At 46.1% G+C, this 23420-nt stretch overlaps 10 protein-coding genes across 10 annotated transcripts; 8 read left to right on the forward strand and 2 right to left on the reverse strand.

The window, feature by feature from the left end:
- Positions 1-952: 952 nt before the first annotated feature.
- Positions 953-2920, forward strand: LY89DRAFT_603462 (FAD/NAD(P)-binding domain-containing protein; the record flags this gene model as incomplete). The annotated part of the gene is made up of 6 exons (XM_018210306.1): positions 953-1080; positions 1146-1242; positions 1292-1334; positions 1393-1821; positions 1886-2425; positions 2481-2920. 6 exons carry the CDS (start codon positions 953-955, stop codon positions 2918-2920), a joined length of 1677 nt encoding a protein of 558 aa, XP_018060645.1.
- A 1826-nt stretch (positions 2921-4746) lies between these two features.
- On the forward strand, positions 4747-6330 carry LY89DRAFT_790591 (S-adenosyl-L-methionine-dependent methyltransferase; the record flags this gene model as incomplete). Its single annotated transcript, XM_018223387.1, has 5 exons — positions 4747-5095; positions 5153-5282; positions 5330-5453; positions 5505-5962; positions 6020-6330. Exons 1-5 carry the CDS (start codon positions 4859-4861, stop codon positions 6328-6330), a joined length of 1260 nt encoding a protein of 419 aa, XP_018060646.1. The 5' UTR covers positions 4747-4858.
- Positions 6331-7863: 1533 nt separating this feature from the next.
- LY89DRAFT_692545 (uncharacterized protein) lies at positions 7864-8585 on the reverse strand. The gene is made up of 2 exons (XM_018216559.1): positions 7959-8585; positions 7864-7902 (listed from the first exon to the last, which is right to left on the reverse strand). The coding sequence occupies exon 1, from the start codon at positions 8289-8291 to the stop codon at positions 7971-7973; it is 321 nt and encodes a 106-aa protein (XP_018060647.1). The 5' UTR covers positions 8292-8585; the 3' UTR covers positions 7864-7902; positions 7959-7970.
- Positions 8586-9885: 1300 nt separating this feature from the next.
- LY89DRAFT_412521 (uncharacterized protein) lies at positions 9886-10596 on the forward strand. The gene has a single exon (XM_018207340.1). The coding sequence runs from the start codon at positions 10125-10127 to the stop codon at positions 10479-10481; it is 357 nt and encodes a 118-aa protein (XP_018060648.1). The 5' UTR covers positions 9886-10124; the 3' UTR covers positions 10482-10596.
- Positions 10597-10998: 402 nt separating this feature from the next.
- On the forward strand, positions 10999-11899 carry LY89DRAFT_633060 (short chain dehydrogenase/reductase). Its single transcript, XM_018211327.1, has 2 exons — positions 10999-11080; positions 11132-11899. Exons 1-2 carry the CDS (start codon positions 11053-11055, stop codon positions 11860-11862), a joined length of 759 nt encoding a protein of 252 aa, XP_018060649.1. The 5' UTR covers positions 10999-11052; the 3' UTR covers positions 11863-11899.
- A 1229-nt stretch (positions 11900-13128) lies between these two features.
- LY89DRAFT_769550 (uncharacterized protein) lies at positions 13129-14587 on the forward strand. The gene has a single exon (XM_018221821.1). It carries the CDS (start codon positions 13254-13256, stop codon positions 14361-14363), a length of 1110 nt encoding a protein of 369 aa, XP_018060650.1. The 5' UTR covers positions 13129-13253; the 3' UTR covers positions 14364-14587.
- Positions 14588-14709: 122 nt separating this feature from the next.
- LY89DRAFT_692549 (uncharacterized protein) lies at positions 14710-15750 on the reverse strand. Its single transcript, XM_018216560.1, has 2 exons — positions 15437-15750; positions 14710-15372 (listed from the first exon to the last, which is right to left on the reverse strand). Exons 1-2 carry the CDS (start codon positions 15675-15677, stop codon positions 14813-14815), a joined length of 801 nt encoding a protein of 266 aa, XP_018060651.1. The 5' UTR covers positions 15678-15750; the 3' UTR covers positions 14710-14812.
- A 174-nt stretch (positions 15751-15924) lies between these two features.
- LY89DRAFT_412547 (uncharacterized protein) lies at positions 15925-18597 on the forward strand. The gene is made up of 3 exons (XM_018207341.1): positions 15925-16355; positions 16427-18083; positions 18134-18597. The coding sequence occupies exons 1-3, from the start codon at positions 15978-15980 to the stop codon at positions 18574-18576; spliced, it is 2478 nt and encodes an 825-aa protein (XP_018060652.1). The 5' UTR covers positions 15925-15977; the 3' UTR covers positions 18577-18597.
- Positions 18598-20414: 1817 nt separating this feature from the next.
- On the forward strand, positions 20415-20846 carry LY89DRAFT_542662 (uncharacterized protein; the record flags this gene model as incomplete). Its single annotated transcript, XM_018208199.1, has 2 exons — positions 20415-20593; positions 20726-20846. Coding segments are annotated over 2 exons (300 nt in total), but the record flags the coding sequence as incomplete, so codon positions are not given.
- A 1005-nt stretch (positions 20847-21851) lies between these two features.
- Positions 21852-23397, forward strand: LY89DRAFT_790597 (uncharacterized protein; the record flags this gene model as incomplete). The annotated part of the gene is made up of 2 exons (XM_018223388.1): positions 21852-22354; positions 22913-23397. The coding sequence occupies exons 1-2, from the start codon at positions 22015-22017 to the stop codon at positions 23395-23397; spliced, it is 825 nt and encodes a 274-aa protein (XP_018060654.1). The 5' UTR covers positions 21852-22014.
- Positions 23398-23420: the final 23 nt, after the last annotated feature.

Consider the following 23420-nt stretch of genomic DNA (forward strand, 5'->3'; position numbering starts at 1 on the left):
CTTTAAACTAGCGTGTGGCAGGACTTTTAAAAGAATGCTTCTGTTACGGTTCTGGGTTGAATAGGGTTTGGGTCACGTGATTGTTTCAGTTAGTGTTTGAGGATCCAGCTTATCTGTCCTCAACACTCTTCCACTCTCTTAGTTCTTTGTCTATTATTCACATACTAGTGCGTACGTCTTGATTCCATTGTCCTGAGTGCGTGCTGTAACAGCTTCGTAGCTTCCTGCGAATCCAACTAGCCAAGAATTAACTCAATTGATTCATTATTAGTGATATTATAGGTCGTTCAAAAAGGTGAGGAAGTTTTGGGTGCGCTAAGACCGAATACTTTTGGTCTGCGACTGTACAGCACGTCATTCCATGATTATCAGGTAATTAAAGTTCTCCACGTTAAGAACGGATCTTGAGTCTATCCGAACTGATAGCCTTATACGGCTTACTGATATTACAAATACGCAGAGCTGTCAGCTTTCTCTCCATCGAATTATTGCTAACTCCCGCCGAACGCAGTATGCTCCATACACAGCTTGCAAATATTGCTAGTATAGCTTCGGATCCGAACGTCCCATTTGAAATTTCGGACATCGGAAGTTCGGTATACACGTTCCCAGTCTATCCACGCGAAAGGTTCGTAGATCTCGGAATCATGTAATGAGCAATGCATTGAACGAGCGTTTCGATCCGAACCCCATAATTCGGCACATGGGTAGTAGCATCGTTCGGATCCTTCCGAAGCCTTGCATCTCGCCCTATGGACAAATCACAGCATACGATCGTGGCCTAGGGGACAAGAGCTCACGGATGTCAGATTTTCCGAGTTCTAGATGAAAAATAGTTGAAGACTTATCCGTACTACATAACACTTGTAGCTTCCCCATATCACCACTACTTTTGGCCTTTATCACTGATATTCTGATACCTTTCGATATTCAAGCAAGAAAGCAAAAAATCATGTCGGCTATTCCGCAAGAAACTTCCGTGCTGGTGATCGGTGGTGGCCCAGCTGGCTCCTATGCAGCCTGCGCTTTAGCTCGTGAGGGAGTAGACGTCACAGTCTTGGAGGCAGATATCTTCCCAAGGTACGTCGTGGCTTTCCTCATATCTCACATTAGATGAGACGAATTGGTGCTGAAAAGACTTGCAGATATCATGTCGGCGAGAGCATGCTTGCTTCTCTCCGTCCATTTCTCCGGTTCATTGACCTAGACTCTACATTCGTGAATCATGGGTTCAAACGGAAGGTAAGAGGAATACACACTTTTAGAGAGTATATATTAACTATATTCACAGGACGGTGCAGCGTTCAAGCTCAACCAAAATAAAAGGGAGGGCTGTGAGTCTTGTATCCGTTATTCATTAGTATGTTGATGATTGCTAATGAAGGAGCATAGGGACTGACTACGTTGCCGCCGGCGGGCCAGAGGCATACACATGGAATGTGGTCCGTTCCGAGTCCGATGACCTCACATTCCGGCACGCGGGAAAAATGGGCGCCCATATTTTCGACGGTGTAAAGATTGAGTCTATTGATTTCAGCGGAGAGTCCGATATCAAAGTCCCTGAAGGCGGCAAAGTCGCAAATCTCGGGCGTCCAGTTTCTGCAGACTGGAAACGCAAAGACGGTACCACCGGCACGATTAAATTTGAATTTCTAGTTGATGCGAGCGGGCGAGTGGGCATAGTGTCTAACAAATACTATAAAAATCGTAAATACAATCAAGGATTGAAGAATGTTGCGCAATGGGGTTACTGGGAAAACACTGGTGTCTATGCCGAAGGCACCCGGAGGCACAACCAGCCATTTTTTGAAGCACTTACAGGTATTTCCGTAACTTTTCTTTTCCAAGGCCTACGACGACAGCGCCACTAATACATATTTTCCAGATGCGAGCGGCTGGGCCTGGTTCATCCCCCTACACAATGGCACGACGTCTGTTGGCACCGTCCAGAGACAAGATCTCCAGGTCGAGAAAAAGAAAGCAATGGGTTCCCCATCCCCCGTCGAATTCTATAAGGAATCCCTGAAGCTAGCGCCAACTGGATGGGATTTCATCAGCAAAGGCGAATTGGTTTCGGATATCAAACATGCATCAGATTGGTCTTATAGCGCCTCTGCGTATTCCAGTCCATATACACGCATTGCCGGTGATGCAGGTTGTTTCATCGACCCATACTTCTCCTCCGGTGTCCATCTGGCCTACGCAGCCGGTCTCTCTGCCGCAATGACAATCCGCGCTGTCCAGCGCGGCGATGTCGATGAGCTCACTGCCGCAAAGTGGCATTCGAATAAGGTCGCTGAAGGGTACACGAGGTTCTTACTTGTTGTCATGAGTGCCACGAAGCAGATAAGAGGCGGCGAACAAAACATCTTGAGTGATTGGGACGACGATGGTTTTGACCTTGCTTTCGACGCCTTCAGACCGAGTATGACCCCTTTTGTCCGATGATCGTTTAGAAATTCGTCTAACTATCCATATAGTCATCCAAGGCACCGCCGACGCCGACGTCAGTGGAAAACTCACCCACGAGGAAGTAGTCAAGACCGTAGACTTCTGTCTCGAAGCCTACAAAGAAACCTCGCCCGAAGAGCGCAAAGCCGTTCTCGACAAAGTCGCAACCATCACCGAAGGCAACAAAGGCGTCATCGACGAAAAAGCGAATCTCGAAAGCTTAACCGAAGATGAATTGAAGATCCTGAACCACATCCGCGCGAAGCAAATGCTTAGATTCGAGGATACCCTCAATCTCAATCACTATGGCGCTGATGCTATTGATGGTCTCGTACCGAATCTGAAGACGGGGAAATTGAGCCTTGTTCCCGAAGGATACAATAGGTTGTCGAAATTGGAGGTTCCGACTCTTGATCTGTTGGATCAGGTGAAGGAGAAGGAGCCTGAGCCGATCTTTGCTGCGGCTTGAGTGTCCACTACTTGAAATATTTTTGGTGGTAGCAAGGCGATATTCTGCCTTATCCATTCCTTCATTTACTGTATTCTCAGTGTCACGGTCTAGATCGGTCTTTCAAATCTGGAAGATAAATACTCTTTGAATTTGAGATTTTCGACTTCGCTTTCATCTTGCCCCCTTTATCGTAACGAGTACTAAAATCGCAAGGCCATGATTGAGAGACCATCAAGCAGCTCAAGAGATGACGACTTTCATTAGCTTCTATTAGCCTTCATGAGGGTTTTCTATGGAAGAGCTTAAGGACTTTGGTCAGCCAAAGAGATAAATATGGCCCCAGTACCCACTTGACCTCGCCTATTCCCTCGAGAAGTGGGTTATAGCGCAACGCGTGAAAATATCTTGGCATTATTAACTCAACATTTAATTAATTAATTAAAAATCAACGCCATGACCAATTGGGCTTAGAAGAGGAGAAAAAAATTAAAACAATCATAGATCTCTTGTCTGAAAATCCTAGACTCAAAAAATCAGTATTATGCTAAAAATTTTGCATTCATCCCGACAAGCTTCGACGCCGTATGCATGGCACCCCCGATGCGCGCAGTGCAGGAGGCCACAACACTAGGCTAAATACTATTCAAGAAGAAGGATTAAAGCAGTATGTGTCTTATCTGATTAAGATTGGTCAAAATCCTAATCTACAGAGCCTACAGCATGGTGCAAATCGAATACTGGCACAAGGTGGGTTCACTGGCCATGGTGTGTCAAAGAATTGAGCAAAGAAATGGCTGGCACAACACCAGGACTGGTTCAAAACACAATGGTCTAGAACGATTGCAATGAAGAAAAAGGCTATACACAATAAGGAGGACATTATGAAGCTTTCCAGGACTTCCAGCAAGCAGTGAAGAAGTGGGGTATTGCATATCAGGATATATACAATATGAATAAGACATGCTTTCGAGTGAGTTGCATGGCAGGGAGATATATCATTACACATGCTAGTACTTAAAGCAACCTGTCTAGCAAATCCAAATTGCAAAAATTAGATCACTACTATTGAAACTATCTTTGCAAAAAAATATTAACGAAATTAAAACGAAAAAATAAATTAATAATTAATATTTTAAATAACGATGTAAACTAGGCAGCGATTAAGCCGAACTAAGTCGAGATTAAGCCGAGTTTGATTTTTATAATTTACAAAGGATACTGCGCTAATTAAAAAAGGAAATCGAGCGAAGTTAGTCGGGAAGTTATAATAGCGGAGATATCCTCGAGCGAATAGATTACCGGTCAATTACAAAGAGTGTATTGCGCATCAAAAGGTGATGGAGGCACTCTACCAAGTAGAGGAAGCATACCCACACGTGGGAAGGAGCATGAGGGACAGGTTTTCCCCAGGAGAGTTGAGACAAGACGAAATAACAAATTGGGAAGGATACAACAACGACTGTCAAAATTCGACTATATCCGAGATCCGAGCTGTTATCCCGTTTCGGGTTCGGGTTCAGGTTCGGATTCCCTGAAACTGTCCCGATGAGCCTGAGCGGTACATCGGTTCCTGTTCCTGGTAAATACGTCCCGATCAGCCCGAGCGGTACATCGGTTCCTGTTCCTGGTAAATACGTCCCGATCAGCCCGAGCGGTACATCGGTTCCTATTCCTGGTAAGTACGTACCAAATCACATCCCCAACTTTTCCTGACCGCAGGCGGCTAGTCCAGAATGTTGCTTGGGGCTGTTCAAGGGCGGCTGTTCGGTTAACGACGCTTCGGTTAACAGCCTCAGTTCGGCTGAGCGGTCTGTTCCAATGAACCGTCGATCACCTTCCAATCACTAATCCTAGCCGTTGCTGGTAACAGGGATCTAATACCCATACTGCAACAGCCTCATAATAAGGACTCTCCGCAATGCATCGATGTAACTGCACTTTGCTTCTATTGCAACTATGGCACCCGTTAGTACTCTACAAAATGGGCTATCACAAAACGGGGTTTCACACGAAACCGTCTCACCAGATACTGATGTGAATTCTGTTCTGAGTTTAGCAAACAAGGTTTCTGAACTGGCTGTGCTTCAGACCCATCAAGTCCCTGTTCCCCAAGAAGAGTTCTTGCAGGCAATCCAGCGCCTTCAAATCGCAGTCGAAGGGCCCGCGCACTATGTCGCAAGAAAGAGACATGAGGTACAATATAATACGCTGGCTAGCTAAGTAGATCAATGCTAAGCTTTTCGCCCATAGCCAAACGAATATGCTGCTACCCTTCTTGCTATCGACTCGGGTGTCTTGGAGGCTCTCGTAGACAACGGAAGGAAGCCACTCTCGGCGCAGGAGCTTGCAAAGAAGTCCAAGACCGACCCGCTTCTTATAAGTAAGTACTTTTGGATTGCGGCTAGAAATGACCACTGACATGAGAAGCACGTTTCATGAGAATCCTGACTGCTATCGCCCTATTTGACGAAGTTGATCTGGATTTGTATAGAAGCAACGAAATATCGGAATGGCTCGCAAGACCTGGACAAGCTGATGGGTATCGTTTAATGTGGGACTGAATTATTTTCATTTACAAGTCTTTATCTGATCGATGCGACAGTGCGAGATGGATACTCCCTATAACCAGCAACGTTAGTTCGCTGTGGAAAACTGATCGACTCTTTCAATTCCCGGACGAAAGCAAAGGCGAACACAATCCCTTCATAGAGACCTTCAAGACAACTCAATGGGACATGTTGCGCAAAGATCCTGACCTAAAGCGGGCGTTTGACAGCTACATGCCCATACGTCGGAACGGACTGCGAGTTCCCTGGTATGAGATCTATCCCGCCGCAACAGAGCTTGATATTCAGGGATACTCCGAACAACATGAGCCACCTCTACTCGTCGATGTCGGGGGTAATACGGGGTACGAGTCTGCGAGTTTCAAAGCAGCAAATCCACATATCAAAGGTCGTGCCGTCGTCCAAGATTTAGCCGAAACACTGAATTCTTCTGTCGCTCCGGAAGGGGTTGAGAGGCAGGTGTACGATTGTTTTACTCCTCAACCAATCAAAGGTATGTCAAGGAACATGCGATCAAATGACCCACTTCTTTTTCACTAACGCGACTCAGGCGCTCGAGCCTACTTCATGAAAGCACTCCTTCATGATTTCGATGATGCAGAGAGTCGACGCTTGCTGCGCCACACAGTGGATGCCATGGGCCCCGAGTCCTCCCTCCTGATCGACGACTGGGTCCTTCCGGATACTAATGCTCCTGTGGCTGGAGGCACGTATGATATCATGATGTGGCTGCTTCTGTCAGGCATGGAAAGAAGTGAGGGCCAGTGGAGAGCTCTTCTGGAATCACTTGGGCTGGAAATCAAGAGGATTTGGAGGAAAGAGGGCGTAGGCGAGGGAGTGATCGAGGCCAAGAAGCGATAAGCGTTGTATCAGCGTTCGCCGGACCTGAGCATCTCTCAGTTTAGATGGTATGATTTCATTGATATCTTTATGTGGATGCTTGTATTTGAGGTCCGCTCGTGACGCAAAACGTAGAAGGCTCCCTCAACTCCAAGGACTCGTACTTTGTAAGATGGTCATGTCGAGGAGAAACCAAAGCTCCAGATTTAAAAGCAGGACCTTGCTGCCCTGACATCGAAGGTGCTTATCTGCTTCATACTTGGCGAATACGACGTGTTCCCACAAGATGTGCTATTTTCCGTGGAGAACAATCTCTAAATATAGCCCAAATACCCACCTGACCTCGCCTACTTTCTTAAATAGGTCACAACGCAACGCGTTTTTTCAGCGCAACGAGTGAAAATATCTTAATATATATAAGTAAAAATATTAAAATATTAATATTAAATCTAATTATAAATATAAATTTATAATTTTAATTATAATCTAACGTCTGTCCCTGCGTGCCGAATGTGACGGTTCCTGCCTTACCTGGAAGTAAGGTCACGTGGGTTGGTATGGTAGATGAAGTAAAGTAGGCAATAGTATTGAAGTCAAGAATGATAATCAAGTTGAGCACGAAGCTCCTACCTAATAGCAGAAATGCCAGTCTTATATAGAACCTCTGCTTCCCCGCGCCAGCCGTGCTAGACAATCTAGCACGTCGCTGCTAGCCATGCTAGCCGGGCTGGCAGAGCTAGCACATCACGTGACACTTGTCCCGTGACTTGCTGGTCGCTCATTCCTACATCCAATAAGCCGTCTGGTTGTTTACCTCATTAAACGTTCAACAGTCCAGTGCGTTCCTGGGACCGTACGTGTCCTGGGACCGTACGTGTCCTGGGACACGTACGCCCAGGATTCCTCCGTATCCTGGGATCCCGCAGGGTCCCAGGAACGCGATCGTGACACCGAAACGCACCCCGTAACGAGACAAATCCATAGTTTACTAATCACAACTTTTATCTTAGTAGGTCTATGAATTTGTGCTTAAAATCTTACTCTCTTTAATTATTTCTCCCTAAGGAGACCTCTTAGCAAGAAGAAAATAACTATGGTTGGTTGTGCTATCGATCGTTTCAATCGCAACACTGATCGCCGTTTCGGCTATACCCCTATGCTTAATCACGACCATTAAAGTCTCTTCAAAATTCGGAGCACTTAAAGAAAGGTTCTATATCTAAAAAATATAGCTCTAGATTTTGAAGATACTTAAAAAGGAAAATAATGTAGTTCGAGAGTTACTCCGATGTGAAGAGACGGCCTTAGGTTTTGGTGCTTAGTGACGTACATTAGCCGAGTTATAATTTACTAAATTCACTCCCGTTCTCTCTATATTTTAATTAGACACGATTCTCAGGCCTGCCTCTTAACCATATGTGTGGCGTAAGGCGAAGTTTCTCGAACATTCTATCAGCTGATAGCTTAGTAAGCTTCTACTGATCGGCGCTAGTGGGGAGAAGAGTGACTGTTCGGGGTTATTACAACGGCGGTTTATTCAGGACTAGAAGTTGAAGGAGATGTTTGATCTATTCTCTAATTACATTAATACGTGTAAGTTAATAGCAGAACCGTGAGAAAGAAGCTTTTATAGCTTATCTAATATTTAGCCGCCTCCCTAGCTAGCGAAGTTTCTGTTTAAAAGGCCTCGATTTTGCTGCTCTAGGCTCCGTAAACTCATCTTGGCCTACTTTCGACTCAGCAAACGCAATTTGCAACGCTTGAAGCCGATCTTTAAGTTGCTTACACCGTTTCGAGGAAGGTCCTTGAACGGTTATGTATCCAGCTAATGCCCGACTATACATTACATTCGCCAAGTCTTTCCGCCCTGTCTGTGAGAAGAGATCGCCAAAAGCAAACTTAGTGTCTAACGCTAGTAAATATGAGGGCAGAAGCTTAGGACCAAGAGCGTGCTCGTAGCCTTGTAGCGCTCGATTAAACATCTTCTCGGCCTCCGCTAGCTTGCCTTAGTTAGCGTAGAGGGTGCCTATGTCAGGGGTTGAACCCCATAATGCTTCGGCTACGCCTCGCTTAAGCACCAGCCTCCTTATTTTCTTTACGAGTGTAATCTCCGATCTAAGACTTTAATCTTAGAACACTTAGCGTGTGTCGAGGCTTCTTCGAAGCCCCTATTCTGTGTATATAAAGCCATAGCTAGCTAGCTCTTAGTTCTTTATCGAATTCAACGACAGTTTTACCCACTGCCTACGTCTTAAGTGTTCCCTCTTGGCGTAGCCCCTTACATCCTCAAGATTAGCGGGAGTCCTCGACTGAGAGGGACTCCACGTAATTTGACGGACTCCCAGGAGGACGAAGGTTCTATATAAGCGGAGGGATTCCCGTAGTAGATAGGAGCTTCGTACTCAACTCAAATATAGTTTCTTAACACCAAGCTATTAGTAACGAGATTGCATTCTCTTCCCAAAGACCCTTCCTTGATCCCGTATCACTCTACAGCCAACAATCCCGACAGTCAGGCGAGACCGTTACAAGAGGCTTCTCATAAATTAGGCGAAAAAACGACGATGCAATTTGAAAACAGTGTTTAGATAAAGGCCAAATTGCTAACAAATAGCTATATTATGCTACTAATCTTTTATTTTTATAGACTTATAAGCTAGTGTAGAGTTAAGAATATGTAATATTAAGGTACCTGATGATTTTCTCGGCACGCAGGGTTTCTCGGCACGCAGGGAGGGACGTTAATTAATTATTAATTTAAAAAAATAATATTTTTTATTTTTAAATTTAATAAAATTTAAATTTTATATTATAATTTTTAATTATAATATAAAAAAATAAAAAATAAAAAAATAAAATCGTAATATATATAAAATTACGTAAATTAATATAATAAATAAAATAAAATAAAATAATTATATTTAAAATTAAAAATATTTGTCACAGTTCTGGTGTGACTAGTAGTTGTGGTCATGTGATTGTTTCAGCTAGTGTTTGAGGACCCAGCTTATCTGCCCTCAACACTCTTCCACTCTTTTAGTTCTTTGTCTATTATTCACAGATTAGTATGTACGTCTTGATTCCATAGTCCAGAGTGCGTGCTGTCACAATATTAACGAAATTAAATATAAAATTTTTAATTACGAAGCGTAGCCGGCTGTAAGGGGCTACGCCAAGAGGGAACACTTAAGACGTAGGCAGTGGGTAAAACTGTCGTTGAATTCGATAAAGAACTAAGAGCTAGCTAGCTATGGCTTTATATACACAGAATAGGGGCTTCGAAGAAGCCTCGACACACGCTAAGTGTTCTAAGATTAAAGTCTTAGATCGGAGATTACACTCGTAAAGAAAATAAGGAGGCTGGTGCTTAAGCGAGGCGTAGCCGAAGCATTATGGGGTTCAACCCCTGACACCGGCCGTTATATAAAATTTTCTTAATATTACGGTGCTGTACTGGCGCCCTGGCGCCCTGGCGCTAGTCCGATACAGCTAGACCGATGCGGCCGCACCACGTGACCTCAGACCTGTATATTAGTTCAGAGCTTCTCTTTAAGAGCTCTTCACCTTAGAATTCTAAGCACTTACCGCCTCTTGCTGTACAGCTTGCCCTACAGTGACTACCGGTCCGTCACACCTAAGTGCGGAGTCGCTGAAGTACATAGAGTCTTATAAAGTACGCAAAGACTCCAAATACTCCATCACGTGGCCCGAAGCCCGCCTAGTCCCGTGATTGCTAGTCCCGTGATTCGTGACATTTGGCTGCTGCCAGCTTTCCGTATCGTAATATCAGCATTCCCCCAGCACTACAGGTGGTCATGATGGTCCAGACAACCAATATCAGCGTCTTTAGATCAGAATACCGATTTCTCGTCGCCAGTACAGTTCTAAGAACGATATTCATCTTCCTTATCACAACGACACTTTTTGGCTGGTGGGAGCTCGGACGCAGTGTAACCCTGAACCCACTTGAGACGGCGAAGGCTTTTGATGCGCCACTCCTCCGAGGACCTGGTTCGAACCCGCCGTTACCAGCCTTAATGAGAATTGTTGGATCACGGAATGCGAAATTTGGAGAGGTCGAGACATATGCTGATGAACATGTGCGAAGACAGCTGAAGGTAGCGGACCCTGTTGAGGTTGCGAGGCCGCAAGATGGGATTATGTATGAATGAAACTGCCATTGGGGGCATATGCCAGAATCTTTGTAACTGAAACTTAAGTCCAGGTGAAGTTTTGAACTTGGGGGAGTCTATTGGTCTGATCTTTACGGAATTTATATAAATAAACAATGCATTTAGCATTTGCTACCTTTAGCGGAGCGCTTAAGAATTTTAGTTTCGCCAATTACTTCCAACATCGTATAATTTCGAGCTTGGTCGAATACAGATGATAGCTCGTGAACTTTGCTCCACGCTAAAATTCCCGGCTGGCGTTTGAGGGGATAGCATTGTTGAGGCCCTTCCGCATAGCTACGCCAAAATATATATCTCTTTCTCTTTAGAGATTGCCAGACTTACTTCTCGCTTGTCGCGCAGAATAGTGTTGGTGTTAATGCTAACTCCGTCGCTAACTCCAGCTTTCCTCCAGAGTCGCTCGGCCATTTGAATTTGCCGATAAGCTGAACAACATCCTCCATTTTCATCTATAAAGCCGAGTGCAGCTCCAGACATGCGACGTTAGTACAGCAAGCTCTCATAACGATTAACTTTTAGTTCAAGCTCCTCGCCCTGTTAATGTATCACTATGGCTTCCACGATCGTTCTCATAACTGGAAAGCATATTAGATCACGAGTTTGCGCTTATATACTAACACACTCGACAGGTGCAAACTCTGGAATCGGTTTCGCAACAACAAACGTACTAGTCAAAGCATCAAATGCATTCCATGTTATCATAGCTAGCCGCTCTGTCGAGAAAGCCCAGGCTGCGCAATCCGAAATCGAAGCAACTGGGATCAAAGGAACACTCTCAACTATCCAGCTCGATGTAACCGACCAAGAGTCCATTGAGGCAGCCGCCGCCAAGGTTAAAGAAGAATTTGGTCGTCTAGACGTCCTCATGAACAATGCTGGTGTCGGAGGCATAGGCCATGATATGCAAACCGGATTCAAACTTTGCCTGGAAACCAATGTGGTAGGCCCAGCGATGATCTCTGAAGCCTTCCGGACTCTGCTCTTCGAATCGAAGAATCCATACTCAATTTACGTGAGTAGTGGAGAGCGAACGCTTCTACGCAATGCAGCGCAGGTCTTTACTCGGCCCGGGTATGAGAAGGTGAGGGGTAGTGGGGCATATCAAGTTAGCAAGGCCGCGCTAAATATGCTTGTTGTGTTGGAAGCTGGCGAATATGGTCCCAAAGGATTGAAGGTCTTTGCTTTGAGTCCGGGGTTTGTGGTATCAAACTTGAGGGGTAAGAGCGAGGAGGCTAGGACTGGTTGGGGAAAGGCTGGGAATCCGGAAGTCTCTGGTCAAATTGTGCTCGATATTGTGCAGGGTAGGAGAGACGCGGATGTGGGAAGTTTGATTCATAAAGATGGAGTTTATCCTTGGTGAACAATGATTTGAGAGGTTAAGGCAACTATTATATCACTAGTTTTGAAAAAGAATGAGTTTTGTGACTCGCTGCTAATTGTCGACCTCGCTTAGGCGGAATTTAGGTCTTTATGATTTCTCCTGGCCCTTGTAAGCGCCCCGATCACCTTTAGACTACTGCATATGACCTTGCTATCAGCTTTGTGGTTTATGGGTAGCAGCCTGAAGAATAACTCTACTCAGGTCGGAAAAGAAATTGTCTATATATTGACTTTTGTTATCGGTGACGATCGCTTTGCTTCAATTTCTTGTGTATTACATACCTCTCTTGAGTATTGGCAATACTGTATGTTGGCGAGTTGATGCGTTCTTCTCATTGCGCGGAAAATCTGTCACTACAATAGTCAGCTCAGAGGGATAAGGTGGGTCCCGATTGAAGGGGAGCTCGCTAAGCATAGGGGCTCGCTTAGGGCGTTGTGGGGAAATCATGAAATGAAGCGCCCAGGTGAACCATCTGAATGGCGTTGAAACCTGCAAAAGAATACGAACCAGTTGACGCAAGAAGAATCTAATCTTTCAAGACATGATTAAAGAGTTTCAGAGGTGAAAGTGTTGAAGAACAGGGGTTTCTAGCTCAGCGTTCATTCGCTAGATGCTGCTATGCTCAAACTTGAATACTTCTGTGGCTTGGGCAACGAGTACGTCGAAAGCAAGCATTTGTTTTCAATCAACACTGCTCTTAATCGATCTTGACATGTGTCTCCAACCATGTCAGTTTCTGGATGCATGTAGGTCTCCGTCCTTTTATGCGCAGTTCTTTCGCCTGCAGACGGCCCACCCTAACTCACCTCCCTAAAGACCACAAGATTGCATAGCATCGAATCTTCTCAGAACCTCCTTCCCTCATGCATTTGAAGCAGAACAGAGAAATTACTGTCTCTCACGTGTTCATCCAAACATCCCGCTTGTCAGCCCAGACAAGTCGCTTATTTCCCCACCCAATTGAGTCTTGGCACGCTTCAACGTGCTTTTACGCCACGAAGCTCGCAAGTCCTCAAAATAAAGATGTTCTCCAGCCCGTATGCAATCTCAAAAATGAGGAGCCTCTCTTCTGGCGGGGAGATGTCACTACTTTCCGCTGAGTCTGAGACTCGTAAGTGCATAACATTGCGATGTTTGGTTATAAGTAAAGTTGCTTCCACGTTCCGCGAAACAGTAAAGGACCATTCCCTTGCAGTATTATTTCCTTGCGCATTCTGGAATATCAAAATATATTACAATAGCCGCTCTGTGGCTTTAACCGCCTTGGCTATGCTTGCCAGAGTTGTCGCGGCTCAGTACGAACTCGCAGACGATGAGGTCCCTTTCATTGGAGGCGGCGTCTACGAGGGCAGCGACCCAGATCTCGCAGGATGGACCGTTCAATACAACCCACCTTCGACCCATCAACATACGGTGAATACTACACTTGGGCCGTGAACAACAACACTGTTGGCATCAACAATAACACATTTCAAACTGACCCTCTCGGCATCCCAAACACCCCTGACGAGAATACCATCTTTCCATTCTTCGTGATCAACGAAGGAACACCAAAGAAGAACATCATCGACGACGATGCGGACAGACAACAACCAGGCCATAGAAAATTCAAAAAGATTCTCCATGTGATCTTCGAGAATGAGGTCTTTAGCTGGACCATGGGAGATCAGCGGTGGAAGCTCCTCGCCAAGCGTGGTAGACTTTTGACCAACAGTCACGCGATAACTCATCCATCGTTGGGTAACTACGCATCTATCTTAGCTGGTGATTACTTTGGAATTGCCGATGAGGATTTCTACAACATCAACGCTACGACCATCTATGATCTGCTGGACGAGAAGAGCATTGACTATGCAACTTACGCCGAGTGGTACACCCCCTTGGAGACTAAGCGAGGTCCAAATGATTGCAACAATGAGATGTTCATCGGCCCTCTCGACAGCACAAACCCAGCTTGGAACGGACCAGTGTATCGTCGGTTGGACGTACCACCTCTGTTGATTACTACCTACACCAGTGACTACACCCGCTGCAGCAAAATTTACAACGCCACCGGCAAATTCGACGACGATGTCTCCTCTCACAATCTTCCTCCCTACTCCATTTACGTCCCAGACATGCTCTACAACGCCCACGACCCAGAATCAGACAGTGACTACGCTCATCAACCAACCACTGCGGGTATCTGGTTCAACGCTTGGCTGGACATATATCTTGACGATTTGAAAGATCAGGGAACGTTGGTTGTGGCGACTTTCGATGAAGCGACGTGGCAAAATGACGATGATTCGGACCCAAACAATAAGAATCAGATTGCGACTATCTTGTTCGGCCAGGGCATTACTCCTAATACTCAGGATCCTGCGTACATTACTCATTATGGTGTTCTCAAAGGCACGATCGCAAATTTCAATTTGGGGTCTCTTGGACGAAATGATACGAATGCTACCAATGGCAATCTAGCAGTGCTGGTGAACTGAGAAGGAAGATAAGAGATGCTGTTTCTATATTTTCTAATTTTTTGATCAAATTTATTTCCGTTTTAAAAAAAGAGCTCCTATAAATCCATGGGAAACGGCTCTAACGGTTTTTGTGCCCTGTAGAGCTACCTGTGCTTGTGAAGGGCTTATTTCTTGAATCGGTAAATATCAAAGCAAATAGCAGCTTAACTAATTGTGAAAACAATAAAATGATTATTGAGTTGCTCCAACAGATCGCGAGTTTTAGGGACTACTCGAGTCTCAGAAATCCCCTGCGAAATTAGGCATGGTCCCCTCAACAGACTTGTAGCCCCATTCGCCTGTAAAATAGTACTTTTTGAAACTACCTGAAACATGACTCTTACTTATGAAGTCAGAAAACGAGTTGATTATCGAGTACACGAGCGAACTTAGTTGCTACTTATGGATCTTATACAAATGCTATCTCATTACGTTGTCGGGATCGAATTATTAGTCGTGGTGATGCCCACAAACACTACCAAAACTGCAGCGTACGTAGCTGTCGAAACCATTGTCTCATTGTTGCTTGAACTCAGTCCCAAAGAGATAGCACAGGAAAACAAAAGGGTTCCCACAGACGCCGTCACTAAGCTCTTAGTCTGGGTAGGGTTGATAGCCATAATCAGCATGGGAACAATCAAGAAGGCCCCACCCGCAAGAGCAACTATGAGCCGAGATAGTCTATCGACAACAGCACTGATCTCATGGGGAGGCTTGCCCTCCTCGAACTCTCGTTGTCGCCGTACTCGCTCGGCATTGGAGTAGGCAAGATGGCGGGGTAGTAAATGGCGAAGGACCTTGCGAAGATTGTCAACTTTTGCTTTGTTGTCATTCAATGCGTAATAATGAGACTCGAAGGGTTTTGTCCATCGGCATTGGCTCATGAGGGATGGGAACGAAGTCTTCAATAGCGCTTTTCGCTCTTCAGTTCTTTCTTCACTGAGTGGTTTAAGCCCGCGGAACATATTGTAGTTCTTAATTGATTGGCCTGTAGATACCACAGTCAATTGTTGTAATCGGTTGTATACGTCTGCGAGATTTACGGGACTTACTGTATTCGTTCAATGTATCATTTAGACTTCTTTCGTCGCATTTTTGGCCGAGATCTGCATGAATGCTTTCTCGTATCTTGGCGAGTTTATTTTGCAACCGCACCAGATTATAGCGTTGTAAGAATTCGAATCCTAGAACGTGGAAGATCTCTTCTTTGTCTAGTGATGCTGCAACGTAGCGAAAGAGCTCAACATCAACTTTCTCGCGCCCGTGCAGTTGAGATGTGTCGCCGCTTTCCATCCTTGAGGTGGTGTTCTTGTTTCAAAGTAAAAAGAGGACAATAATAGTCAAGTTAAGTGCGTGGACTGATAATATGAACTTGTTATGAATTGTCAGTATCACGGAAATTTTGATGTTGCCTGGCTACTGTTCCGCCCGAGCCGTGATTTGTGGTGGCTGTGCATTTATTTCCTCGCGAGAAAGTTTGTGGCGGAGCAAAGCGGTGTACCCCTGAGCTGCGCCCGATCAAAGGCGCCCTGGCAAACACCACCCAGACTGCGCGGAAGATTTTGCTTGACGTCGATTCTTTCCTTTCAGTGAATGGAAGAGCTCTCCATCACTGCATTGAGAGAAAACAAGGCACTTCTATCTTTCTGTTATGCTGGCCTCGTTAACGAGACTTGTCCTCCTCTTCACCTCCTGACGTTCCAGCATTGCTATTCACTATACGGTCTTTGTCAACCATTGCAATACTTCAAAAACAACTACAACATGTTTCACACGCAAGGTCCTCTCCGAGAAGAGGACCGAGCAGCGCCATACGAGGCCCCTTCTCGATCCGAGAATCGAATGCCTTCTGCCACCCTCCCCTCCAATTACCAGTATGATGCGCAGAGCTGGAGCTACGGATGGGACAATGGTGTGATGGGCGGTACGGGACGACCGGGATCTCTCAGTCGTAGAGCTGGACTTCCTACTGTAAGCAGTTTCAATACAGATCTCTACCTCTAGACTTTGATTTGCTACTGGAGACTGACTAATATATACAGAACTGGAATCTCTGGACGGATCCCCAAATTCAACAGCAGTCGCGGACTATGGAGAGTTATGAAATGAACGGTCAATTTTCCTCTCAGGCGACGCAGGAACCTCAGTGTGGCTCGCTTCCTGTCCCGGAACTCGAGAACGATGATCTTATCCCGACCGCTCTTGTTATGAAAAACATACCTTTCGCGGTCCAAAAAGCTGAGCTCGTTAATATCATGTCTGATTTGCAGCTACCCGTTCCCTATGCCTTCAACTACCACTTTGACAACGGCGTCTTTCGTGGTCTTGCTTTTGCAAATTTCACGACTCCCGAGGAGACAAAACTCGTTATTGATGCCATGAATCACATGGAGCTGCAAGGTCGGAAGTTGAGAGTGGAGTACAAGAGAATGCTTCCTGCTAAAGAGCGGGAACGAATTGAGAGGGAAAAGCGAGAGAGGCGTGGGCAATTGCAGGAGGAGCATCCTTCCATGGTTTCTTACCAAGCTCATTACTCACTTCATCGCCAAACTTCAACGGCCTCTTTCACTCCAATAGATATAGATCTTAATGACCCAGTAACACTAAGATTCTATAATGAGCTCTTGGTATTCAAGAACTCCGATCGAGAGACTTTGAGCTTTCCAAGCACAGTCTCTCCCGCTGACCGCAGGATCATCCACACTTTGGCACACCATATGGCCCTTGAGCATTGGTCCGAAGGGGAAGAAGAGACACCATTCGTTCGTGTTTCCAGGCAAAGGGTCCATTCGCTCAGCTTGCATAGAGCTAGCAGTACTGGAGAACTCTACCGAAGACGAGATTCTGCTTCGAGGCAATCACCTAGGTCAGGAATGTACTCCGGATATGCAGGATCCAACCACAGCGCTACTAGTATCCGCAGTCATGGTAGCAATGACAGCTATACTTGCTCCGTCCGTTCAGCTCGTGGTATACCAGATCCAGACTCAGATACTAGATACAGCGGCTTGGAACAGCGTTCTAGAAGCGTTGGCAACAACGCCAGTCCACGTGATTTGTCTCCGCTCGAGCCTCGAAGACGCTCTACACATGAAATAAACGGTAATGGTGAAGCAGTGGAATCGTCTGGAGAAAATTATCAAACGTGGGAGGAGTTCTGTGTCTTGCAACTTGTTGCATTCCTTCAAGTCTGCACATTGGACGACGTACATACTCTGACTCAGTCTCCAACTTTGCTGGGAAAGAGGTTCATACTGTATCTGAAGCGCATGATCAGCCAAGAAGGAAAGACCGATTTTCTATCATATCGAGCTTCTCCACGACCTGGTCAGCCGGAAGCTCAATTGCAACTACTTCATCAGAAGAGCTTCTTCTCACAGTCTAGGACGTCGATTCGCTCATACAGTTCTCGCACCTCGCAGAGCTCCACGTCAACAGCGAGTTCATTCTCATCGCAAATTTCTGATGGCACAACCCTAAACCATGTACAACAAGAGGCGAAAAGTCTCCATGACTGTCTAGCCAAGATTCAGAAGAAATTGAAACATCTCGAGAAAGAGCTCCAGGGGATACGAATTAGCAAAGGCCAGGATCATCTTGCCGCCGAGTTGCAAACTTTGGCGGGACTTGTAGAGACTATCAAAACAGCTATCGAATGGCTACGTTCAAACGAAGAAGATCTAGGGCTCTTAGGATTCTGTAAGTTATTCGCTCCAGGCATACCGAGTGAGCTACTGATAATTTGTAAGCGGATGTGTTTCTACTTTTCGCCAAATTTCATCGCGAGTTTGTGACCTTTTACAAGGAGCTACAGAAGTTGAAACGACAAAACAGGGCTTCAAGAGTCTTGAGGCCGGGACGCGCAAAGCATGAAGGTGAAGAGAGGCGCTTGAAATACGTCGAAATAGAGCAGGCATTGAATCATATGAAGAGTGAAATTGTTGCTGATTTGGAAGCTGCCGAAATTCAGAAGGCCGCTTTTATCGCTGCAGGAAACCCATATGCGTCTGATTCGATCTCAGAAGCGGTCGCTGATCTAGGATACGCTCCTCATGACACGTTTGCTGGGTCCTTCCTTATGACGAGACAGTTTATCAAGATCGACGATCCTAGAAGATTTCAAGGGTTCTTCATATGCGAGTGCTGTCCGAAGAAGCCAAAGAAATTTGAGACGGCGGAAGAGTTGAGGTGAGTTCTTGCAGTCTGCTGCCAAGCACCATTCTCTTTGTTTGCCTTAGTCTAAACCCGTGTTTGCAGGGATCATGAGAATGAGATGGAGTATGAATGTCCATACTGTCGCTGTCGCTTTAAGCACAAGAATGAAGCCGAGCGTCACCAGATCTCTGTCCATGTTCACCGTCATTCTTGGTCGTGTGTTGCCCTTTCCGGTTACAAGGCTGCATTTCATTCGTCTTCGAGTACTGCAGTCAGAGCAGACGTATGCGGCTACTGTGGCGAAGAATTTAGACGGACTGGGCCTGTTGATAAGCTCGGCATGCAAATCGCATCAGAAGTGGACTGGGAGTTGCGAATCGAACACTTAACGGAGGCCCACAGGTTTGGCGAGTGCAATCACGCCAAGAAGTTCTTTCGAGCAGATCATTTCAGAATGCATCTTAAGCACAGTCATTTCGCGACCAGTGGGAAGTGGACAAAAATGTTGGAGAATGCGTGTATGAAGGACGAGGAATTACCAGAGCCGAAGCGTGGGCGAGACAGGGAAGCTCCCCAGATGGAGGCTCATGGCTAGGCCCTCAACGAAGAACATCCAGTCCCGAGTCCACACGAACCCGTGATTTCGACAGGTTGTACTACACCCAACATATGAGAAGCCCACCATTCTCAAAAGATCTTGACTAAGCCATAGCTCAGCAACCAACAAGAAAGTCTCGATAAGCAGTAGATCAACCCATTCGATCAGACAGATTTTGGGGGCGGGGTAAATGTAGAATGAGGCTGCAAAAACCATCACTTCTAGGATGGCCACCACCATTACTGGCGCCAACACATCTGATATGTGACAAAGATTATGTGAGGATGATGAATGAGCAAGAAAACATGCGTTTCAATGTTGCGACATCAGGCAGCAGACGTTGGGCAGAGCCTCGTCTTGAGGGCGAGGTAGGCAGTTGCATGTGAAAGATTTGTATAAGACAACGCTCGTCTCCTCAATGTAATAATCATCAGAACACAATCAAGAATACCAAAGTCATAAGAAGCGTCACGATCTTATCCTCAAACATCAAGCTACTGCATACAAACAGACATCATGGTACGTACGCCTAATGTCCATACATTCTTGTACGTTGGCCAGGAGACTGATCATGCAGGGCGACGGCGATTCCTGGTACCAAGACATGAGCGATATCCAAGAAGCTCACGAGTCCAATACTGAGACTTTCGAAGACACTTCTTCCTCATCTTCGAGCGATAGTGGTGATGGAGGCGAGAATGGAGATCCTTGCGATGCGGGCGACAACACACATTGAGGAGATGGTTACCGCAGAAAGTACCAGGTAGAGAAAGATCTAGGGTCGAAAAGATGGGAATAGTCTTCAGGGAGAGTTGTGATGCCGGGGCAGTGGTTGACAGTACAAATACTCGTTCACCTTCTAAGATGGTCTTCATGGGTGACTATGCGAGCTTTCGGGATAGTTGACAGGGGGATTTCTCTCCAATAATCCACTTTCCACGAGTGCTCCTACGCGTGGCGATGGAGACGCCAGAAACTCCTAGAGTTCTAGGCTGTGCCATCATGGTCCTGTCAATGAGAGGAGATTTATGATGAGATGTTATAGCTCGAAGGCGCATCAGTAACGGTAATAGGTGTGCTATGTTCGAAAGCGCAAGGCTCGAAGTAGAATTGCCATGTATGCAATGATAAAAAACGAGAGATGTCTTCCATGACTTCTTGCTTGGGATATGTATCTTTGTGGAAGGGTTAATGCTTTGTCAGCAGGGTGCCATCCACGACCTCTCACCGACACTTCTCACCAACCTTCCCGGATATGCTCAGAGTTGACATCCTATACCATAGACAAGACACAAGATATGAAGGAAACTTCCTTTCTACAGTTTGGCGAACTGCCGAAGGAGATCCGCCTTGCGATCTGGGAAGCTGCAATTCCAGGTCCGCGAATTGTGGACCTAAGAGACCAGCCCTTGAAAATCACGGCGGGAGAATTGAAAGATCAGATACGAGAGCAAAAGTCCAAGAGAGAGCTGGAATTTACCGGAACAACGAATGAAAATACCGAAAAGAGAATTTTGAAGCAAGAGTCCTGGCTCGAGCGTGCGGAAGACGTCGATAGCAGAACCCCGGCCCAATACAAGGAACAAAGGGAAAAAATGTTCGGATTCCATCCGATGGGTGGTTTCAAGTCCAAATGCCCCGCTCCGGAAATCCTATTCGCTTGTCGAGAGTCTCATGAGGTCGCAACCAGATATTACGAGCGAGCTTTTCACACGGTTGCTGCCTTTGCGGAGACTTGGCTCGATTTCCACAGAGATGTTGTGTATATCCGCTGGGATAAATGTCGCAGTCTGAAGGGCAATCGTAGCGGGATTCGCTCTGCTAGCTTCGATGACTGGGTATATCACATCCCATATATGTTCGATGAGGAGTTCCAAATCCGGATTGAAAATCTTGCCATCTTGATGGATCGAGTGGGTCTTGCGAAATGTGACATGGAAAGCATTGAAGAGTTCTTGGCTGGGATCTTGCATGCTTTTGGAGGAGTCAAGACTTTAACTCTGGTAGCTAGGCATGTTGGATCTTATTCTGGGAGCAAGCATAATAGCAGTCAGCTCTCCTTCCACAAGCCTAGTGATACAGATTACCTCGAAGTGCATCATGGCTATGCATACTCGGATGAAAAAGGGAGGCAGGAAATGGAAATCATCCATGATATTCCCGAACTGGACATTGACTGGCTGAAAGTTGACATGGAGGAGTTGCAGCGTTTGAGCGAGGAAGTGACCAACGAAAGGCCAACTCCGTGGATGGTCCCAAAGATTGAATATAAGATTGTGGTTCCTGATTCATATCAGCCGTTTCTTGGTTGGACTGAAGAAAAACGCATCGAGACTGGGGAATGGGAAACAGAGCAGGAGGAAAGGAACGCGGAATGGAAACGGACTCGGGACTTGCCATCGCGATTGGCGCAACTTCATTTCGACCAAGGGGGCGAACATCCAAACGACGAGTTTGACTCGTCTGATGAGCTTGATTCTGACGAGCTTGATTCCGATGAGGATGAGAGGTACCAGTATGAGGATTCTGATGAAGAAGAACTGTAGACCATAGCTCCGTAGCCGAGCGGGAGGGGTTTGTTGATACCTTCGTATGTGGTAAACCATCAGATAGGAGAAAGGCTAAGCGATGTTTGAATCAGCAGGTTGGGATATCATGCGAACTATTGATAGCATAATTCAATATGCCTCGCTTCTGAGCCTTCAATTCAATAATGCCAGAGAGAAAGTCCTTTGTCGCCGAGGAGGTTGATCCTAGTCAGAGCCACGTGCGCTCGCGACAATCCAATTTCCCAAATTTTCTTGCCTCCACTTCTTTCCTACACTTTTCTCCTACACTTTTCTCCTCTCACTCTGCAAACACCAGTCCGGGCTCAACATGACATCGAATCTTGAGGCAGACGCGCCTTGCTTCCATCGCTTCAATGATCTTCCCAAGGAAATTCGGCTTTCAATTTGGGAAGCCGCGATCCCTGGTCCACGAGTGATCGAAATTGTCGAACGCGACTTGAAAGCCTCATACTTGGACCTCGAGCGACAGGTGAACGAATGGAAAAAGAACCGACGACGAGTACCAGACGAGCTAGTCTCGAGTTGGAGGAGTGATGAAGAAATCTTGGAACGTCTGGAAAGTATCGAAGGATACGTTGATGATGGTTATGATAGGCGGGTTGAGCCCGCTGAGAGCCTTGCGGCTAGGCGGAAAGAGCAGCTGAAAGGTCTTAAATCACCTTGTCAACCTCCCTCCATGTTATTCGCATGCCGAGAATCGAATGGGGTTGTGTCGACACGCTACGAGCGCGCATTGGAGGACAATCGCCTGCTGCCTTCCCGGAGACATACTTTTCCTTCTCCCAGGATATTCTGTACTTTCGTCCGGACACTTTCAGTTCTTACGGGTTAATTTTAGATTGTTTTGACATCGAGTCTAGCATGCGTGTTCGAAATGTTGCTATCCTTGTGGATGAAACAGAGATTAGAAATGAACCCGGAAGGTTCCAGGGAATGATAAGGGACATATTGTTAGAATTCAATAGGCTCCAGACGCTCTACCTGGTAGCTCATCACGTTGGGGACTATGCCGGGAACCCTCACGACCATAAGTACCTATCATTATCTGAGCCATTCGATACGAATCGCCTTGAGGCTATAGCCTCTTCTTGGTTCTCAGACGAACATAGCGACGAGAAACAGGAGCTTGATCACATACCACGAATGGAAACGAATTGGATGGCTGTTGACCTTGACAATTTTAACAAATATCGTGCCTACAATAGAGTACAGGATAGTCGTACCTGATGATTATCAACCTTTTCTAGCTTGGATCCAGACAAAGGTTCGTCAGCCGGAAGACGAGGACGCTGAAGCGCGGCACCGCGATGGACAATCCACCGAGCCCGCTGTTTCTCAACCATACTTCGACGAAGAGTCAGGTGTAGAGGACGACATCACATCCGAGCGAACTGACTCCGATGCGGATGGCTCAAATGAGGGATTATTCATAGAGGACGATATACGAATAATTGAAATTGGCTCCTGGCACTCTGATTCCGAAATGGATGATTCCGGAGCAGACTCTTCCATAGAAGAAGATGGAGCACTCTCTGAGTACAGTGATGTTGACTTTGGCCCTGAAGGCTTTGATACGGAGGACGAAGCAGAGGAAGAAAATGATTCGAGGGCCACAGAATTGGAAGGGTGTTTGAGGGCCGCAAGATGGCGATTTATAACGGAGTCTATGAAGCCAGAAGGGCTTTCTTGATGACAATGGTGGATGACTCGCAA

This window comes from Mollisia scopiformis, assembly GCF_001500285.1.
Source record: "Mollisia scopiformis unplaced genomic scaffold LY89scaffold_45, whole genome shotgun sequence".
In the NCBI taxonomy this organism is placed as follows: Eukaryota; Fungi; Ascomycota; class Leotiomycetes; order Helotiales; family Mollisiaceae; genus Mollisia; species Mollisia scopiformis.

Bases quoted from the DNA above. Each gene is read 5' to 3' on its own strand.
- LY89DRAFT_633060 (XM_018211327.1), top strand. From the start codon at position 11,053: ATGGCTTCCACGATCGTTCTCATAACTG. The intron at 11,081-11,131 runs GAAAGCATATTA...CACACTCGACAG, and splicing joins CACGATCGTTCTCATAACTG to GTGCAAACTCTGGAATCGGT.
- LY89DRAFT_692549 (XM_018216560.1), bottom strand. From the start codon at position 15,677: ATGGAAAGCGGCGACACATCTCAACTGCACGGGCGCGAGAAAGTTGAT. The intron at 15,373-15,436 runs GTAAGTCCCGTA...TGGTATCTACAG, and splicing joins TGATACATTGAACGAATACA to GCCAATCAATTAAGAACTAC.
- LY89DRAFT_692545 (XM_018216559.1), bottom strand. From the start codon at position 8,291: ATGTTTAATCGAGCGCTACAAGGCTACGAGCACGCTCTTGGTCCTAAG.
- LY89DRAFT_412547 (XM_018207341.1), top strand. From the start codon at position 15,978: ATGGAAGAGCTCTCCATCACTGCATTGAGAGAAAACAAGGCACTTCTA. The intron at 16,356-16,426 runs GTAAGCAGTTTC...TAATATATACAG, and splicing joins GTAGAGCTGGACTTCCTACT to AACTGGAATCTCTGGACGGA. The intron at 18,084-18,133 runs GTAAGTTATTCG...ATAATTTGTAAG, and splicing joins TCTAGGGCTCTTAGGATTCT to CGGATGTGTTTCTACTTTTC.
- LY89DRAFT_769550 (XM_018221821.1), top strand. From the start codon at position 13,254: ATGGACCGTTCAATACAACCCACCTTCGACCCATCAACATACGGTGAA.
- LY89DRAFT_412521 (XM_018207340.1), top strand. From the start codon at position 10,125: ATGATGGTCCAGACAACCAATATCAGCGTCTTTAGATCAGAATACCGA.